Source organism: Leiobunum rupestre, chromosome 1 (assembly GCF_980474605.1).
Source record: "Leiobunum rupestre chromosome 1, qqLeiRupe1.1.hap1, whole genome shotgun sequence".
In the NCBI taxonomy this organism is placed as follows: domain Eukaryota; kingdom Metazoa; phylum Arthropoda; class Arachnida; order Opiliones; family Sclerosomatidae; genus Leiobunum; species Leiobunum rupestre.
The window spans coordinates 25,645,044-25,665,626 of record NC_143384.1 but is presented as its reverse complement, the minus strand read 5'-3'; the positions used below and the strand labels follow the sequence as shown (position 1 = coordinate 25,665,626).

Sequence of the window (20,583 nt, the reverse complement as noted above, 5' to 3'; positions counted from 1 at the left end):
CGGTCGAATGGGACAATCCCATTAGACCGAATTCTAAATCCGCCAAAGTGCGGCTTTTTCGGTCGAATGGGACAATCCCATTAGACTGAATCCTAAATCCTCCAAAGTGCGGCTTTTTCGGTCGAATGGGACAATCCCATTAGACCGAATTCTAAATCCGCCAAAGTGCGGCTTTTTCGGTCGAATGGGACAATCCCATTAGACCGAATCCTAAATCCGCCAAAGTGCGGCTTTTTCGGTCGAATGGGACAATCCCATTAGACCGAATCCTAAATCCTCCAAAGTGCGGCTTTTTCGGTCGAATGGGACAATCCCATTAGACCGAATCCTAAATCCTCCAAAGTGCGGCTTTTTCGGTCGAATGGGACAATCCCATTAGACCGAATTCTAAATCCGCCAAAGTGCGGCTTTTTCGGTCGAATGGGACAATCCCATTAGACCGAATCCTAAATCCTCCAAAGTGCGGCTTTTTCGGTCGAATGGGACAAACCCAATTAGTCCATCCTTGAAGTCGGAAGGTACATACAAATCAATAGCGGAGACAATCTCGCGGGTCCAATCGCGCAAAACGCTAAGACGAGATTCAATAAGATCAAGAAGGGTTCCTCGAGACGCTCGAGGATGGACGAAATAAGCCAGGGTAAAAAAATGCAGCCCTTGTATATTAGACCACTGGGGTGAAACCGAAGGGGAGCCCTTTATACTAAACCATCCAGGGCATCTATTTGCTTTCTGAAATCCTAAACCGTTCCGGGCGAAGCCCTTTACAAATCGTCTTGGAGCCTTTCACAAACATTACGCGAGCCCCAGCCAACCCTATGTCCAGTTAGATATAAATAACGAGCGAAATGGCCGCGTTCAGGGCGCACGAAAGCGGATCTAAGCCCCGTCTTTGTACTCGCCATTGGCCCCTGCCTGTTAGGGTAATTCTAGCCCCTTCAAAACCTCAAGCGCGGAAAAGCTTGTTACATTTATCTGAGTGATGTTTTTCCCTCCTCGAATAAGGCCGTTTTCAAAACATATACGAGAGGCTAGATCGTTGTACTCTAGCTGAGAATGAGACCGTGTCACCCTGGATTTTATCAAAGTATCTAGGCGTAACCTGCCTTGTACGTTTGTCATTTTGATCGGCTTAGATTAAGTGTTTATGTTGTTGTCGAGGTAGAGTTGGAATTTTACTAGCATCCTTTGATTTATGGAAGAAATTCTACCGTTGATGGTTCATACATTTTGGAACCGGTAATTAAGAGTGTTTCTATTTTTAGGGTTAAAATCAGTCTAATGTATCCAATGAAAAAGTGTTGCAATTTAATATAATATTGATCACTGAAAGCTGTCAGAATATCACACTAATTCCATGTATCCTAAAGTGTTCTATTTTAAAAATTGGAACGCTGAAACTTGTCTCAAAACAACAGCGATTCCGTTAAACAATAGAAATGTGTTCTGCCATGTTCCGTTTTAGAAATATGGGTCTCAGAAACTTGCCCCAAAACCACACCAATTCCGTTAACCAATAGAAATGTGTTCGGCCATGTTCCGTTTTAGAAATATGGGTCTCAGAAACTTGCCCCAAAACCACTCCAATGCCGTTAACCAATAGAAATGTGTTCTGCCATGTTCCGTTTTAGAAATATGGGTCTCAGAAACTTGCCCCAAAACCACACCAATTCCGTTAACCAATAGAAATGTGTTCGGCCATGTTCCGTTTTAGAAATATGGGTCTCAGAAACTTGCCCCAAAACCACACCAATTCCGTTAACCAATAGAAATGTGTTCTGCCATGTTCCGTTTTAGAAATATGGGTCTCAGAAACTTGCCCCAAAACCACACCAATTCCGTTAACCAATAGAAATGTGTTCGGCCATGTTCCGTTTTAGAAATATGGGTCTCAGAAACTTGCCCCAAAACCACACCAATTCCGTTAACCAATAGAAATGTGTTCGGCCATGTTCCGTTTTAGAAATATGGGTCTCAGAAACTTGCCCCAAAACCACACCAATTCCGTTAACCAATAGAAATGTGTTCGGCCATGTTCCGTTTTAGAAATATGGGTCTCAGAAACTTGCCCCAAAACCACACCAATTCCGTTAACCAATAGAAATGTGTTCGGCCATGTTCCGTTTTAGAAATATGGGTCTCAGAAACTTGCCCCAAAACCACACCAATTCCGTTAACCAATAGAAATGTGTTCTGCCATGTTCCGTTTTAGAAATATGGGTCTCAGAAACTTGCCCCAAAACCACTCCAATTCCGTTAACCAATAGAAATGTGTTCGGCCATGTTCCGTTTTAGAAATATGGGTATCAGAAACTTGCCCCAAAATCACTCCAATTCCGTTAACCAATAGAAATGTGTTCTGCCATGTTCCGTTTTAGAAATATGGGTCTCAGAAACTTGCCCCAAAACCACTCCAATTCCGTTATCCAATGAACGTGTTCCGTTTTAGAAATATGGGTCTCAGAAACTTTCCCCAAAACCACTCCAATTCCGTTATCCAATGAACGTGTTCCATTTTAGAAATATGGGTCTCAGAAACCTACCCCAAAACAGCAAACATGACTGTGCTCTAAGGTGTTCCTTATTAGAAACATCAACAAAACATCTCAATTTCATTCCCTTCTACCAAAGTACTTTCCAATAACCGCTCTCCAATCTGTGAACGTTATATTATTTTGGGGTCATATTTAATACTAATAAGCAGGCGACCACAGAGGCAAAAGCCTATAATTCAGATACAAAGGACTTCATAGAAAAGCAACAATCTAAGAGTAAGGTTTAAATCCGATATATGGTACTGCGATTATAGAAACTTTCTTGTTAATGATCAATTGTTAAAATGGATTTAATTTTTTCGGGTATATATTCACTAAACAAATTTTGTAATACTAAGATTTCTGGTATGCTAGAAATACGTATATAACCAAATCTTTAAAGAGATAAAAATGACCAGGGAAATATTCGGGGAATCAGTAGAAGATTAGACATAAATAAAACAGCGACCCAAATTTTCAAGTTTTCTCTATTAAAATATTTAAATGGTTTTCCGAATGTACGGCTGGTCGCCTGCTTAATAATTCATTCGCATATAATATAAACGACAGCGCAAAAGTGTGAATATTTAAAAGCGAACCCAACGTTGGTGGCCTCTCCATAACGCCGGTCATTTCGCGAGTTAATAAAAGTTTGACGTAAGGCTCTTTATTTTCGTACGAATAAGTAGCGAGGTTAAAGGCAAACGCTTCCACGTTTAGGATTTGAAATTACTTTAAATAGCTGAAAGGCAAAGTTTCGTCGGTAAAAATCTGTATAAAATTGTCGAATTCCTTTCAAGTAGAGTCGTAGAACCAGCTTGTTAATGTATTTGGCGTATTTCGGCGATTTATTTAACTTGGAACCCGTTTTCACAGATTAAAAACAAATAAAAAGATTTTTCCAGGCGCTTTAGAAATTCCGCTGTTTGGGATTTTGCAAAATTTACGAGTTTACGAAACTTAAGTGATTTTGCCGTACGTGCCCCTAGGGAGACCACTTGCGACTAAATTTGTTCCTCAGGGCTGCTTCACGAGCAAGTTCATTTTACTACCGAGTATTTTCTCAAATGGAATAAGAATTCAATGGCATTTCGTTGTGATTTAGCGCGGATTCGCGGTTCAAATTTGTTTTAATTCTACTTTGCTTAGGTTGCGTACAGAGATTTGTCACTTAATTGCTTTAAATTTCGATAAATGGTTAATATGTACCTAATTTCGGCTATGGTCTATTTTTGAACTACTAGCCCCTGTAGAAGTGTTCCAACCGCAGTACACCAGTGTTCAGGGAAAAGATAACATCTTGGTTATCAAGATAACCAGGTTTTTGTTCTATATGTAGAATACACATGTATTTAGTCATACTTTGGGAACGATCCGAGGCCATCTTTTCTCGAATTTTCCCTCGGCACGAAAGGGGGTGGGGGGGGGGGGGGGGTAGGAAAAACGTCACCAGAGTTTGCTTCAGTCGCGAATAGGTAAGTTTTAGGGAACCAATGAGGGGTACAGCGCTGATTTGTTGGTTTTAGGGGGAAGTAGTTTACTCTTCAACCATCAGAGGTAATTTTTGGAACACATGAAGTATTGAATAATACCAGGAGTAAATGAACCGAAGTTATTGAAATAGCGCTCAGAATCGGAGGGCGTTTTCCTTATGCAAATGATGAGAAAATCGAGTCAAATAAAAGCTAATTTCCATCCCCGTCTTTTGACGTGATAAATGGCACTTAGAAATAGCTATACCAACAATTCCCATGCATAAAAAATGGTTTCATAAAAACAAAAAAGGTTTTTTTCGGCCTAGGAGCGCGCAAAATTCCAAATTCGAGGTCAAAATGTAACTTCATAAGGAAAACGCCTCCAACACGGGGAGTATAGCAGTCTGATAACTTCGGTTTATTTACTTCTGATAATACCATCGCATTAAAGTAAGTGGTGGCTCATTTAAAAAAAAAAATGTTTACAAATATGCTTCTAAAAGTGCTTCTAGGTGGCAGCACCTTCCGGGGACTTTTAACATTTTAGGCAAGTTATCCGCGATCTATTGGCTTCCCGAAACCACGTGTTTAATAAGTTAATAATCACGTGATTCCGAAAAGCCAATCAACGCGAAAAGTTCCCAATTTGCCACACCTTTTAGGCTAGATTTTGATGCTTACTCAACTTGTTTTGATTTATACGCTAGTGACGTCTAGTGCGAGTGAATGCAACTAGACAGGAGCACCCCCCATGCTTTAAAACTAAACTCTATAAAAGTTCCCAATATAAACCTAGATGCAAAAAAAACACAATATTAAAAATAAATATTATTGAACAATTTTTATTTTCTTCTTCCGAACAAAGCGCATCAATTCAATACGATTGAGAAAGAAGTAAACAATCAAATTCATCGACCTACATATTTCCGGACAAAATACAACGAAAAAGAAAATAATCAAACATTTATTCATTAGGCGATCGATTTTGCCCGAATTTTGTTACTTATGCGAAGTACGTGATATTTAAAAAAAACTAAGATAGACTGTATATTGTATGGAGAAATAACAAATTTTTTGGAAATAAGAGTTTTTCTTGGGGCTACGCCGTTTTTGTAGCGAAAAGTTTCGCAAACGAGATCAGGAAAAAGGAAAGGGTTTTGGAGGGTGGGCGGAACTAGGTGGGCCGTCCAAGAAGAGAAAAAGGCACAACAAAATGTGTCAAAAACTTTCACCCACTTCCCTCTGCTCTCCACTTTGATTCGACTAAATAAAAATGTTTTCAAAAATTTCCGAGTGTATGAGAGGCTGCTTTTCGAGACTGCCACACTCGCTTTGTGTTCTGTTTGGGGGAAACGTATGGAATCGAGCTCGTGTTGGATACTTAACGGAAATATGGACACTCGCAGCAAGAGGAGTTGGGTTCGATCCCAGCTTGTGGTACTAGGTGAATACTCGGAACAACTCCTTCCGCGTTGAGTTAGCAAGTTCTCTCCCCACTGGTTTAAGGAGTTTCCCCTTCCATAAAAACTTGTTGAGGTTAACGGTAATAGTGAGTGTAGGGAGCTGTTGGCTCGCGTGGCATGCAGGGCTTGCCACCACCCTCCTACGCATTGTAACCCGGTCACCTGAATTAATGGCTTTAAAAGTCACTTTTTGACTTAGGCCTAAGGTGGTGCCTTATGCATTAGCCTAGCCGATTATTAATATTATTATTATTATTATTATTATTATTATTATTATTATTATTATTATTATAAACATATCTTTCCATCACTGAGGGATCTCGTTACGCTGTCTACGATGGAGATGGTGCCACTGGGTACTAAGGGGAATTGATTTGCGATTTGATAAAGACGTACGATAGGTGGTAGGTTCGAATTCGAATATACTAGCGATCATGATTATACTTGGTGGCGTTATCTTCTGCCCGCTGACAAGATTACTGATGGTAAAATGAATCAATAGAGATAACGGATTTTTATCAACGGAGAGATAATGTAAAGAAAAAATATATAATTTTTACCATTGGAAATAATCAACTTTTTACTAATGTAAAGAATAAATATATTTTTTACCATTGGAAATAATAAATTTTTTTATCTTACATAAAAATTTTCAAGGAAAAAAATAAAATAACCAATGAGAACTATTTCGAGAAATCGAAAATGAAAGGGTTTTGAGCAATAAAACTAATTTTTACGATAAGAAAAAAATATTAAATATTAGTCAAAACTAATTTTACCAATGGAATTAAAAAAAAACAATTTTACCAATGGAAAAAAGTAATTACCAAAGGAAAGCAAAAATTAATTTGAACGATGTATTTCAACACAGAGAAAAGCTAGTTTTGACCAATGAAATGAAGACATAAATTTGGTTCAATGAAAAAAATTACGAATGGAGAAAAAAAACCTTAATTATTGTTCAATGAAATTGGGCCAATACGTAAAAACTATTTTTGAAAAAAATTGTTTATTTATGTTTAAATAATATTTTAACACAAACTGATCCAGAAACCGGCTATTGTGAATATGGTCATCTTGTTCCCGGAATAGCAATAGATGAGTTCCACCGTTGGCGTTCGAAAGATAATCAAAAAATATCTCAAGCCGCGTTCACACCTACCCCCTGAAACGATGCGAGCGCTCCCGCAACGTTTGGGTGCCGTCCTGTGAACAGTGACCGTTGGGCGTCAAAGCGGTGCAGATCACTTCGACTGAATCGCTTCCTCAAGCATTTTGGCAGCGATTCGTGTCGTCATCGAGTCGGTTTTCTGCTAACCATGTTCTTTAATTTAATAAAATTTGTATTAATATTTTACAAGAAACTAATCTTCCACCTTTTTGCATATTTAAATACCAAAAAATCTTCTGTTTGCATTCGTTTTTCATTAGATGGTTTAAACGAAATCCTTATTATGTAGTTATACTACGCGTGCCCAATTTTCTTCACAACTCACTGAAAATCTAACGTGTGAGCAAACAGATTTCCAAACGCTAAGAACCACAGCGAGATCGAAACGAGGCAAAACGTTTTCGAGGGTACGTGTGAACGTGGCTTCATTGTGCCTCAGAAATTGGGGTCCCCAAATAGGATCGAGATTGCGCCCCACTAACTTTATTTTCTAGCTGAGGAAAGGCAGAAAACGCAATATCATAAAGTTGGTCGCGAGAAAATATTGTTCTAGAATTGACCAACCCCATTTTACGCAAAAAATGTATACCCTTATTTGATTGTATCGAGAGTCCGTGGCCAACTGCGCAAACAAGCCCTCTTTTCTACAACGATAAAGAAATATGCTATTTTAGAATTCCATACAATTTTTACAATTTTTGTTATATTTTTTACTAAAAAAATAAATATATATGTTTCTGTTATGTGGTTTTCTTTGTTTATCACTGTCATATCAAAAATACATTCGTGTCTCAATAGCGTTAACCTCGGGTATCTGTCTGCCCTGATATACTTCGTAGCGAAAGTTATAGCCTGCTTTTTAGTCACAAAATATAAATTTATTTGAAGATAGTTTGTGTGAAATCTAAAGCAAACGAAAGTAAATGGGTTTAGGATCTTCGTCTCATATTTCCCGCCACAAATATATTCTTGGTTTTATAGTGTAAGAGGCATAGTACATCCATAAAGGACGACTCAAAAATCATTTTTAAAAACGTATTTGTTGTTGATAAAAGAACACTGTTAACAAGTTGGCAATTAAAAATATACCTCTCCTCGGAAGAGTTTCTAATTTTCAGTGAAGCGTAACATGTATCCGTGGTAGAACGATCACCTATCGTGCAGGAGGGCTCGGGTTCGAATCCCGCCTGATACTAATGAAAATTGAAAAAAAATTATACTATACCCAATGACAAAAAGAAAGCTCTTTTGGCAAAAGCTTTTCCCTAATTCCAAGAAACTGCGAACACAGTGATTACACTTTGCCCCGAAAATGCGGACGCATTCGCAGCCTAGACCGACAGACAGACACACGGTGATTGTAAAACCCCTCCTTGGGGACATAGTGCCCTCGGGGAGGTAAAAATGAAGGTTTATAAAATTGGACTTCTAATTTCAAACCATTTAGGTACTAATAAAAGGTTTAATAATTTATTTTAGACCCATTTTACTCTTTCATGTTGAATTTGTACAATACCTTTTGGGTTATTGAAAAGGAAGTATCCCTAAGACTGGTGGTTAAGGTATAAAAAAGTTCCTTACATTGAGTTATTTTGAATACCCATTTAATTCCCTTAAACGAAGAAAAACATTACATGGACCAATTTTGATACTAGTTATTTCGTTTTGGAATATTTTCTTTAAAATAACACAATCCGAAGATATTCCAATCACCTGGAATATTTAACGAATGTTAAATCTTTAAAAAATTTAATACAGATTTTAAATATACTTGATATTGATAAGGGGGCCAAACTATGCGTACCCAAATAGGGGCACCGAAGAGTTATTGTTATTTATCTATATAATATACCGAAAAACGTAAATGATATTTTATGTATTACAACTCCCCTTTGTTTCGCGACATCAAAGACGCTCACTGGGCTATTGCCCCAGGGCGAAAACCAGCTTAAGCTGGCCGTATTTATGGTTAATATATTAAATAATTTAAAAAAATGGGAACAAATAAGGTTCTTTAAATGACAGAAATTAAATTTAAAAGGTCTAACTTCTTACTGTTTATTAAGTTAAATCGATAAAAAAAGTGTAGAATAAGTACTTTAACACTCCCCAAAATTACTGAATATTTAGATCAGAAGGTACAAATAGGTTCCGTGGAAATGTATATAAAGGTCTAGATAAATTTCGGGGCGTCTAAGCCTAATATAAAATACGGAATTGACACCTAGCAGACACCGAGGAAGGCACGTGACCAAGAGCGCGAGCTCTCTTATCATTTTAGTACTAAGTGCTTGACCTTTCCGCCGGCCGTAGTCTTTAGACACCATCTGTTGGTGACTTTTAGTATAATTTCTAAGCAGGAGACAATGGCTCTCGCGACGATAGCACGAGCTTTCTTACCGATAGATAGCGCCTTATAAGGATAGCCTGCAGAAATTACGCGTTTCTGCTAGCTGTCACCTCCGTATTCACTCCCTTTGAAATATTTTATCTAGACCTTTATATACGTTTCCTTTATCTATGGGAAATACCCTGAATGGTCTTAAACATTGGAAAACGTTCTAACCACAAACCTTCATCTCTAATCGTGTAGCGTTCAACAAATCTATATACAAATAAGTAGATATTGGGAAGCTAATAAAATTTCCCATGCAGTTGGTACTTTTTTAATTACTGACAGCGCTGACAAGGAACTTGACATTTCAGGCAGCACCGACAAGACACTTATCAATTCAGACATTCATGACAAGAACATTGACGATTCAGATATTCCTAACAAGAATCTTAACATTCCACTTGTTCCCAATAAGAACCTTAACATTTCAGACTTTCCTGACAAGAACCTTAACATTTCATAATTTTTTAACAAGAATCTTGACATTTCAGACTTTCCTGTCAAGAATCTTAACATTTCAGACTTTCCTGTCAAGAATCTTAACATTTCAGACATTCCTAACAATAATTTTAACATTTCAGACTTTCCTGACAAGAAACTTAACATTTCACACATTCCTGTCAAGAATTTTAACATTTCAGACTTTCCTGTCAAGAATCTTAACATTTCAGACTTTCCTGACAAGAATCTTAACATTTCACACAGTCCTAACACAAAAATATTCACAATTCATAATTTTTTAACAAGAATCTTGACATTTCAGTCAGTACCGAGAATAAACTTGACAATGCAGATAGTCCTGACAAGAAGCTTAATATTCTCGATTATCCAATCTAGATTCTTTTTCTTAAATCTTTAAAAGCGCAGGAAACTACTCGAGCCAAAACATTCAAATAGATTTAGAAAGTTTCGAGATCCATACTGGGAAAAACAGCTCCACATTATTAAATTATAACCAATACAAAATAACTATAAAGACGATTCGGCGAAAACATAACACGAAAGGTCAACCCCGTCATAACGCCGACACGCAAAAGTCCTATTTAAATAAGCAAGCCCGTCTCGGCACGAACCATCGCGTGATCTCCGACAATTTGCTTAAAGTCAACAGACCCTGAAATTATGCTTTTCGGATATACCGCCACCCGATGGTGCGTTCGCGCGTATCAGAAACGGTAAAGTCCGCTCGTCTCGATAACGAATAGGGTTCCAAATGATTACGTCGCGACTACACTTCCTATCGTTCATAAACATTATACATTGATTCTATGGGTAAGAAAGAGCTGTAAAATTTACCACATAAATAAAGAACTAGAAGTCTCGGAGCGTGCGAGGATAGTGGACGCTGTTACGGAAACTTGGTGGTGTAACGTCATTCAAGGGCCGTTTATGCAACGTCTATAAACGAAGTTGGATCGCATGTCTGCCAGGTATAAGTTATGAAGGGGATACGCTCGAACGCGCAAAATTTACTTTTCTCGAAGATATTGCCCATTACCAGAATATAGATTGATGATTTGAAAATTTACAGACAAAATCGTGGGGTAGCGGAGTGGTTAGCGCTTTCGCCTCGCAGCCAGAGGAGCCGGGCTCGATCTTAACTTGTGGCACTGGGTGAAAACTCGGAAGTACTCCTTCCACGTTGAGTTTGCAAGTTCTCTCCCCACTGGTTTGAGGGGTTTTCCCCCGAGTTCTTCCATAAAAACTTGCGGAAGTTAACGTTAATAATTTGTGTAGGGAGCTGTTGGCTCGCGTGGCATGTAGGGTTTGCTACCACCCTCCTACGAAATGTAACCCGGCCACCTGTTTAAAGGCCTAATAAGTCGCTAGATGACTTGGGCCTAAGGTGGTGCCTTGGGTATTAGAATAGGTGATTATTATTATTATTTTTTTTTAATCGTTACGAAATCTTTGTACGGTTTTAAAACCAAATAAAGTAAGTTGAAATTCTTATCAATATTTGTACGCAAACCTTTAAGAATTCTTATTAATTAACGAGCCCATTTTTCAATAATTTTCTTCATTATAACATAAAAAACATGATAATTTTTAGGGTATAATTATAGCAAAGCGCCGATTTGATTTGGGTCGATGGCGTTTAATTTTTTCAGTGGCGGCGGCGGCGAGAAGTGGTAAATGTTTATCCCCCTTTCGAATATATGGAAAAAAAAAAATTGAAAAATGTTTTAGAAGGAAAAAATAATTACGTAGAAAATCTCAAAAACCATTCGGCGGCGGAATCAAAATATATCGGCGGCGGCGTCGGCGGCACGCTGAAAAGTAAATGACTCGGCCGGCGGCGGTTCGGCGCCCGAGATAATACCGGCAACGGCGGCGTTGAATTAGCGGCGCTAGGCTCTAGGCATAGCTGCAATTTCGATTGGAATTTAATTTCTAAATTTCACAATTTTTCTTACGTTTAAATGCCAATTTGCAAATAAACCTAAACAAAAAAGATGGTTTTATAACTTTTGTTACCCTGCCCAAATATACCTCTTGGAATTTTAATATTGCATTCAGAAAATAAACTACGTTTTAAAATTATTGCTTAGGTTGTCTTTGAAATGCTCATCGAAATAAATTAATGGCTATTTTTTGACCCTTTGAAATACAAATCGCTTTTGTATCAGGGAGGAAACCATTATTTGGATAATCATATACGAGCGATCCTATACTCTTTTGCAAGGAAAAATTATACTTTCACAGGGGCTACGCCATTAGAGGACAATTTATTAAATACCCTCAATCTCACCAGATGGCGCCAACTGTCTAAAATAGAGCAATTATCAATTATGTAAAAACCACGAAAAATATTAATTTTTGCTTCGGTTTTTATTCCGAATTTTCCCCGAGTTGGGCTTTCGCTTGGAGATTTTATGTAAAACATTGCTTAGAATGGTGTTAAAAGTTGTTTCCCAATAATTCAGAGAATATTTTTACCCTTGCAGCCATAAGCGCCATCTATTATAAATAAAAGCTTTAAAATCGAACCTCGAAGGGATTCGTTCCAAATGTTTGTTGGTCCGTAAGCAATTTGCGAATCGATCTACTGGCAAAAGTTTCAAAAACCACTAGCAAACACCGTATTTCATTAACGTCACATTAACAAAACCAAATAACGCAACGTCCTATACCTCCCAGCAACAAAACCCAACTTGCAAAATTCTCAGAATTCACGTAAACAAGTTTAAATTATCGTGAACCATATTCTACTGGACTGGAAATGATGGCAAACAATTTTGAACCATATTCTACTGGACTGGAAATGATGCCAAACAATTTTGAACCATATTCTACTGGACTGGAAATGATGACAATCGAGTTAGAGAAATAAACAACACTAGAGATATCTGCCAAACAATTTCCACATAGGAAAAATTAAAAATAGCAGAAATAGAGATTTTCAAAATCAAACGTTTCGGAAAATTCCTGCACAAACGAAAACACAAATTTTTTTTCGTTGCCGGTGTATATCGGAGCAGCCGTCTATCGGGCGTTCTGGGCAAACTGACAAGCGAAGGCTTCTGATTACGTTAAAATAGGTTTTTCTCCGGATCGCAAAAATATTCCAACGAGGAGGAGGGGGGGGGGGGTCGAGGGGCATCGGAAAAATATATTTCTAGTCGGGCTTCAAAAATGTATATGTATTTATTCCGGAGAACTTCGAATTTTTCCTATTTTTCGCTACCAATCCATTTCATCTTTAATCGAAAAACGGAAATAAACTTTTCCGCTTTTGAGAAAAGGTCAAAATTGAGCCCCCTCTTTCGATATTTGCGCTGAATTTCGTTCGTGATTTGTTTGAAGTTTGTGAAGGGGCACCCAATTTCCTTTCCAATATTGATACGAGAAACCTTTTGTTTAAAATGAAATTGCCTTAGGAGGGACCCCCGATTTTAATCTCTGGCGTGCCAATTGGAAGTACACTTATGGAAATTGAATTAATAAGAACGGAAATTGATCATATCAGAAGTATATAACGTAACTTTGACGAGGGAAGTATTTCCATATACCGCTGATTTTTTAAAAATTGATTGAGAATATATACCTTAGAGCAAGAGTCAAGCAAGTCTGAAAAGCCCTATTTGTGAAAAACCAGTTTTAAAGAGGAACGGCCAAGCTTTTCCAAATATGGCCTTATTTCCGTATCAAAAGATTAACAAGACGTTCAATATACTAACACGTACCTTTTTTGTCTTGAAAAAATAGCTTTTGGCCCAAAAAGATGAAACGAAAAATAATGCCAAGTATTTGGGTTTGGATTTTCGCCGCCATCTTAGGGGCTGCCGCCAGCGCCCCTAACCCCGTATGAGCGATTTGCGAACTATCCTAACTTTGAAAATCGCGCAATTTAGGCTAAGGTCTCTTATAACTGGAACGCGCTGCGCGTGCAAAACAAATTTTTCGCGTCTTCAACAGCTACTTCTCACTAGGTGTCGCGGTGCACGCGGGCTTTTAGATTTCCCGAAATTTCTTTATTTTATTCAAAATTAACCACTCAATATTTTTTGATGCGGTTTTCGCCATAAATTTAGATTTTAATGGGCCGTTCCCCTTTAAGTTCGAAATCTAGCATAATAACAATGATAATCTAATAATGAAAATTGATAAAAATTGAGTTAAAATATATATTGAAAATTTTGTACTGAGTCACTTTAATTTAAAAACACTCCACGATTCTTATTTTGAATTTCTTTCAATAGCCACGTATCTCGACTTACTTGACATTTGCTCTCAGGTAGCGAATAGTTCTTTTTATATAGTAACGTGGCCTTCTTGTTTAAATGTGGCTCTTACGTCAGAGATTTTTTCTGGCGCTCGTGCAAATCGCTCTTGCAAAGAATGTACTAATAAAACTGGGTCTTGTAACGTAATTTAAATAAGATGGGCAAGATCACTTTTTACCTCTCCGAGGGGACAAAGTCCCCTCGGAGGGGTTATACAACGACCGTGTCTGTCTGTGGGTGGGTCTGTGGGTGGGTCTGTGGGTGGGTCTGTGGGTGGGTCTGTGGGTGGGTCTGTGGGTGGGTCTGTGGGTGGGTCTGTGGGTGGGTCTGTGGGTGGGTCTGTCTGTCTGTCAGGACTGCGAACGCGTTCGCATTTTCGGTGCAAAGTGTAATCACTGCGTACGCAGTTTCTCAAAGGGTTGGCAAAACCACCGTGTGACGGTGAGCGTTAACGGATGCTTTTGCGGTTTGGTTTGGATGGTGTTTTTTCGCTCACCGTCGTGACGGTTTGGTGTATTACGGTTTTTGTAATGTTTATGCGTAGGTTGTCAGTGTTGAATTTGTTGTGTTTGTGTTCTGATGGATGTGCATGTTGAGTCTGTTGTGTTTATATGGGCGTTTTCTCTCCAACTTCTTCTTAATGACTTTGGGACGGACCGAGTGCTGAGTGTAATGCTACCTCTCAACGTCCAATGGCAGGGTTTCCACCAGTTGTACACGGTATTCGTCTTAGTATCAATTTGCGATCGCATCGGGCGGGATTTGAACCCGAGACCTCCTGATTGACAGGCTGACGTTCTACCACAGAACCACCGACACTTGTTACGCCTTATTGAAAATTAGACCTTCAGCTTTGTCGGAAGCGTATTTAATAGAGTACGAAATTTTGGTTTAATTGAAATAGAATTGAAATTGAAATTATTTAATCGAAGAAATTCTAATTTAGCGTTTCTCTATTGATTAAAAACAAATGCGCCACCCAGGTTTCGAACCCAGACCATTCGGCTTGGCAGTCGAGCGCTCTACCACAGAACCACCGATAGCTGCTTAGATTCACTGAAATTAAGACAGGCATCGTAAGCATAATAGGTAATAAAGTCTTTTTTATTAATGAATTTATGAAGGCCTAATCTGGTATTTTTTAAAGGTTAAATCTTGTTTTAGCGCAGTCAGCCGAGATTAGAGGGTTAAAGGGTAGACCCTGTGGGTGGTCCACTTTCTTAACGACCTATATATAGTTCTGTTAATTCAAAGGAGATAATTTAACGTTAATTGCTTTAAGAGGTGGCGGTTAGTCAAGTGGCTCTCTGTGCTTTGTTGATGGTAAGGTTTTTGCTTCTTGTAAATACATTTGGTGTGGATATTTGGATATCTACGATTTCTAACGCAGTCAATGATTTCTTGGGTGTGCGAGTCATTATATGATATTGGAAATTGGACGGCATTGGTCTTTTTCATGTGGTATGCGTCACAACGTCAACAGGAAGTGAACGAGTCGTCCACTACCAGATATCTACGGTATCTTCATCAAGGGCGAGTGTTGAAATAAAATGAGCGTTAAAGATGCGGCAAGTATTTCGTAAGCGAGTAATTCCAAAAAGCCTCTGTAGATATTTCTTTCATTAAAATTTGCTTCGTATTATATTTAACTGATAAACTTGTTCTGTAAAAGGGTTTAATTCAATTGTGCATTGTTATAGTACGTCTAACTTACTGTTGTAACTACTTAACTTATGATATTCTGAATAAATTAAAATTGGTCGTTTCGTCTCAATTATTTTAATTATAATAAAAATTTTATACCGGGCGGGATAGAAATGGGTTAATATTTTTAACAAATAACTCTAAATTGCGGAGATATATCTTTAAGGGTTATCTCGAGAAATTAATACCACTAGGGACAATTCTTCCGAGGAGAGGTATATTTTGGCTTGCCAACTTGTTATTTTATAAAATCAACTATTAAAAATATTACTGGTGATATACGTCATAAAGTGAATATATTTATAATATAAACAAGTAAATGTCATCATGCAATGCAATTTGTATGTTCTTTTATCCGAATAATTCGCTCCCTAAGGTACACGTTTCGTTTTTCTGGCTCAAATAGATACAAATAAATAAATAAATAATTATCAGCTAGGCTAATACCCAAGGCACCACCTTAGCCCTAAGTCATCGAGCGACTTTTAAAGCCTTTAATTCAGGTGGCCGGGTTACAATGCGTAGGAGGGTGGTGGCAAGCCCTGCAAGCCAACAGCTCCCTACACTAACTATTGCCGTTAAGATATTATATCCTTCTGATAGTATGAATATCTTACGATTTAAATATCCAACTATAACGTAACAATGAAATCAGAAATATCAAAGATCAATCGTTGATTTTTTTAAAAATTTTAACAATAATCAGTATTTTTTATTTAGTTATATTCGGCTTTATTATAAATTATAATACGGATGTCTATTATTCGCCAGTTGAAATGACCGTGAGGCTATATATAATATTTTCCCGATAAAAGACCAGGGTTTATCTCCTCTACACTTGAAATTACGGGGTAGGTACATTTGTTCGAATTTCCATCGTCCGAACGGTGGAACAAATGTTCGAATTTCATTCGTCCGAACCGCCGAAATAACAAATGTTTCAATTGTTCGAATTGGACAACTTCTTTGTTTCATTCGTCCGAATCGGTAGCAGCACTTGTCCGATTTCTGTCGCTTAATTAGTATTTCTTATTGCTGTTTTTTTTGGTTAAATTAAAAATCAAATGAAATGTAAAATATTTCAATAATAAACGGATATAAGCATTATAATGTCTAATAATTTTATCCCATTATGTCCATTTTTCCTTTGGCCGATATAGTAAGTGGGAATTGAGTTGAATGTTGTGCATATTTTAGGTTAGGTTAGGTTCACGTTAATGTTACTATTTTCTTATATTAACAATTAAAAAAAAAACAACCAATTCCTAATGTTCGAAAAAACGGACAAAAGATTATTCGAACAAATGAAATTCGCCAGTAAAGTTATCATAAATTGAACGACTAAATCACCAACAAAAGTTGTGATAAATTTTTCAGGCAAATGAAATACGTTTTCGGACATTCGGTCAAATGATCATTCGGACATTAGTACCACCGTTCGGACGAATGAAATTCGAACAAATGTACCCAAATCGAAATTACTGTTATTCTAGTAAATTCTAGTCCAGGTGGCTTAACGGCGTTATAGCTTCTCAGAGGTAGTGCCTATGATCTAGCGTCTGATATAGACAAATTAAAAAGTTATAAGTACGTTTTCTCTTAAATAAAATTATCAAAATCTTCGCAAACGATGCCAAAATTATATTAATACGGAAGTTTCATAATTTATAAAGTCAAATTTACAAACAACGACGAAGAATAACTAAGAATATCTAGGTTTCAATGGCGAACCAAAGGGGGCGTAGCGATAGTTTTCGGTCACGAATTGAAAGTAGCTACTCTACTTAGATTCTATTTAAATAATATCAAAACCACACAAAATCAATAAATAAATTAACATAACCTAGAGTGCACAAAATATTTTTTATACTTTTTCATATTATTTTTAACATTAATTTCTCATTTAAATTAAACCTATCGCCATTTTAAAAAAATAATTTTTTGTGTTAAACATTTTTAAGAAGTTTTAAACATGTTATTACTCTAGGATAGTTTTTATCGTAACGTATGGTAAGACATTATTTAAATGAGGAAAAAATTTATACGCAAAGTTAATAGTGATACAGTGGCGTAGCCAGGGAACGGACCCACAAGAGACCCCAAAAATAATGTTGAACTTTTTATTTTTTATTTCATTTTTGCAATCATCTCCTCCCGTAGAGTTTATATCAAGTTTCAACTAGTTTTTTTCATAGTTCTGAGTTAAGTTTTAATTTTTTTAGAAAAATAAAAAAGCTTGTAACCAAAAAAAATATTTTGCTTAATAAAACTTAACGGTTAATGAGTTACCTAATATTTTGTTTTGATACACTGCATTTAGAGATATGAAGGTCTGAAAAAGTTTAAACCTTATAAAGCTCGCGCCATACAGATTACAGCGCGTAGCCTTTACCGTCTTTCAAACTTTTACCATAAACTAGCAGGGGTGGAGGGAAGGTTCGCTTTTGAAAGCTGACAGGCGCTGTCAGCGATAACTTTAAGGGTTTCGATTCCTTTATATTCCAAAAATGACGCAATCTTCTCTAATCCGGAGCCAGCTTTTCTCTTGGGCTTCTCTTTTTATTGGACGATAAATTTCGGGGTTTTTACCCTTTAATAGACGGCTATTGTTCAGCGAAACTTGGACAATACTTTGTCAACTTTGAGTAGAGATATGTGTTTATCTTGGCACTGCTCTATTATGTTAGATTTATCGACTATTATCATTCGAAAAACTTGGTTTAATAAAAAATGTACAAAATTAAGAAATATTCGCCAATTTTGTCGTACAAAATGTTGCATTTTAACCATGTACAGTAAATTAAGAGGACAGGTTTTGATACCCTTCCACAGTGCATTTTATTCCTCCCCCAGTATCAATCAGCTCGAGAGACTCCGAGGGAGCCTTGCAAGGGCCTTTGTACCACGTGATCCTAAAATTTCAAAATGGCAATCTAATGCGGTTGATATTGTTACGTAATATTTTGCGCTTTATATTTAAGTAACTTTTAATTTTGGTTTTTTAATTCAATAAAAACTTTCAACTGATATTTAGTATATCATATTTAATCTATAAAAACATGAAAAAATCGCTTTTGGAGTAAAAATGTACTCCGTGTTTATCTTTTTTCTTTTTTCGAACAGTATCGTCCACTTTTAGCGATACTTGTTTTTTTTTCAAATAACCTTGGACGACTCCCTTAGAGTGATTGGTTTACGGGGGCTAAAAACCAGGCTTTTTAACGATCCTCTAAAATCTACTATCCATGTTTTAATCTATTCCGTTTGTTATTTTGCCTTTCACGTAAGTAATAATTATATTAAAAAAAATCAGCTAGGCTAATACCCAAGGCACCACCTTAGGCCCGAGTCAGCTAGCGTCTTTTTAATGCCTTTATACCAGGTGGCCGGGTTATATTGCGAAGGAGGGTGGTGGCAAGCCCTTTATTCCACGCGAGTTAAAAACTCCTACACTAACTATTAATTTTAACAAGTTTTTACGGAAACGGGAACCAAAGAACTTATATGATAATTTATTTTAACCAGTGGGGAGAAAACTTACTGAAGGAGTTGTTCCGAGTTTTCACCCAATGCCACAAGCTGGTAACGAACTCGTCTCCTCTGGCTGCGAGGTGAAAGTGCTAACCACTGCGCCACCCCAACTTACAAGGAGACATCCCGAAGTGTAACCCACCGATTTTGTTCAAAATCGGAGGATTGGTAGACCTTCGTGTAACTTGAAAAATCCTAAAGGGAATTTATTCAATGGGCAACTGTTTTAACATGGCAACGAAAAATGTTTTTGACAACACAAAATATTAAATTTTCCCATTGGAAATAACATGGGATTCTGACCGATTCCTTGGACCCCCTGTGAGAAATTTGAACAAATTTCAAAATTTGGAAAATGCCAAAAATAGAAAAAATAGATAAAAATGGACAAAAAAAACATCAAAATTGATCAACTTTTGATCAATTTGAGGTCAAAATCCCGTGTTATTTGCAATGGGAAAATTTCCATTGTATGTAGTCAAAAACATTTTTCGTTGCCATGGCAAAACGGTTGCCCATTGAATAAATTCCCTTTAGGATTTTGTAACGTTAGTATTATAGCACAATCTGTAGATATTATTTTAAACAAATTAGGGTAATTTTTAATGAATTAATTAATGAATCAATAGATGGCGTTGAAATTAGAAAATGGAATCGTATTTGATAAAAACGAAATATGTTATACATAAAATGTTCTTTACACCTACTACAACGTAAGTCTTGGAATCATAACGTTTCCCTCCAAAAGTAAAGAACAAAAATAAAAGGGTGTGAGATGAAAAAGAGTATATAAAAAGCTGTACCTTTGACGACGTGCACCATGATGCTGGTAGCGGCAGCGTTTGACGGGCAGCAAGTGTAGTTGCCGGAGTCTTGAGGCTGAGCGTTGACCAGGTAGAGTCGACTGATGGCCGAATCGCCGGGTGCCTTGCGTACGTTGATCTCACCCTTCTCGGGGTCAAAGTTGATCATACGGTCACCGTGGTACCAGAAAACGAAGGCCGGCGGTTCGGGACTATGCTCAATTATACACGTCAGGTTCAGAGCGCTTCCGCCTTCCACGTAGTAATCAGTTCCACCCACTATTTTAGCTTTGGGTTCTGCGAGGGGGTAAAATTAAAAATTGTTAAGGTTATACACTGATATTATGTCAATATTCAATATAAGATAACTACGACCTTTAAAATGAATACCCACAACCTATATTAAAATGTAATTAAATTAATTATTTGATAAATAGATGGCGCACCAATACCTAACTTTTAATTTATGTTAAATCATACCGTGTAAGTACTCAAACAAAAGGGCATCGCATGACAGTCTTAATGGTTATAATGATATTAATATCAAATATAGCCTAAATAAGCGATGTTTAAAAGTCCAATTTAAAAGAACGCCATTTTGAATTTCGAGTTCGCCATTTTCAAGGTCAATTTAACTTTGTGTATAATAGTAATTTTTCATTATAATATTTTAGTGTTTTATCGAGATAAACATTTTGAAGGTCTAGATCACCGTTTTGAAGGTCATCTACTATAGATCGCTCTAGAGAAAAAACTACTTTGTCTGAAAATATAATTATG

The 20,583-nt window shown here is 37.1% G+C and overlaps 1 protein-coding gene across 2 annotated transcripts in view; it reads right to left on the bottom strand.

The window, feature by feature from the left end:
• The window catches only part of LOC149961976 (zwei Ig domain protein zig-8-like), a 304,615-nt gene that overhangs the window by 50,515 nt on the left and 233,517 nt on the right, over window positions 1-20,583 (bottom strand). For both annotated transcript variants that reach the window (XM_090177840.1, XM_090177845.1), the window contains exon 4: window positions 19,804-20,100. In XM_090177840.1, coding sequence (XP_090033966.1) covers window positions 19,804-20,100 — 297 coding nt within the window. The remainder of the gene's footprint in view (window positions 1-19,803; window positions 20,101-20,583) is intronic.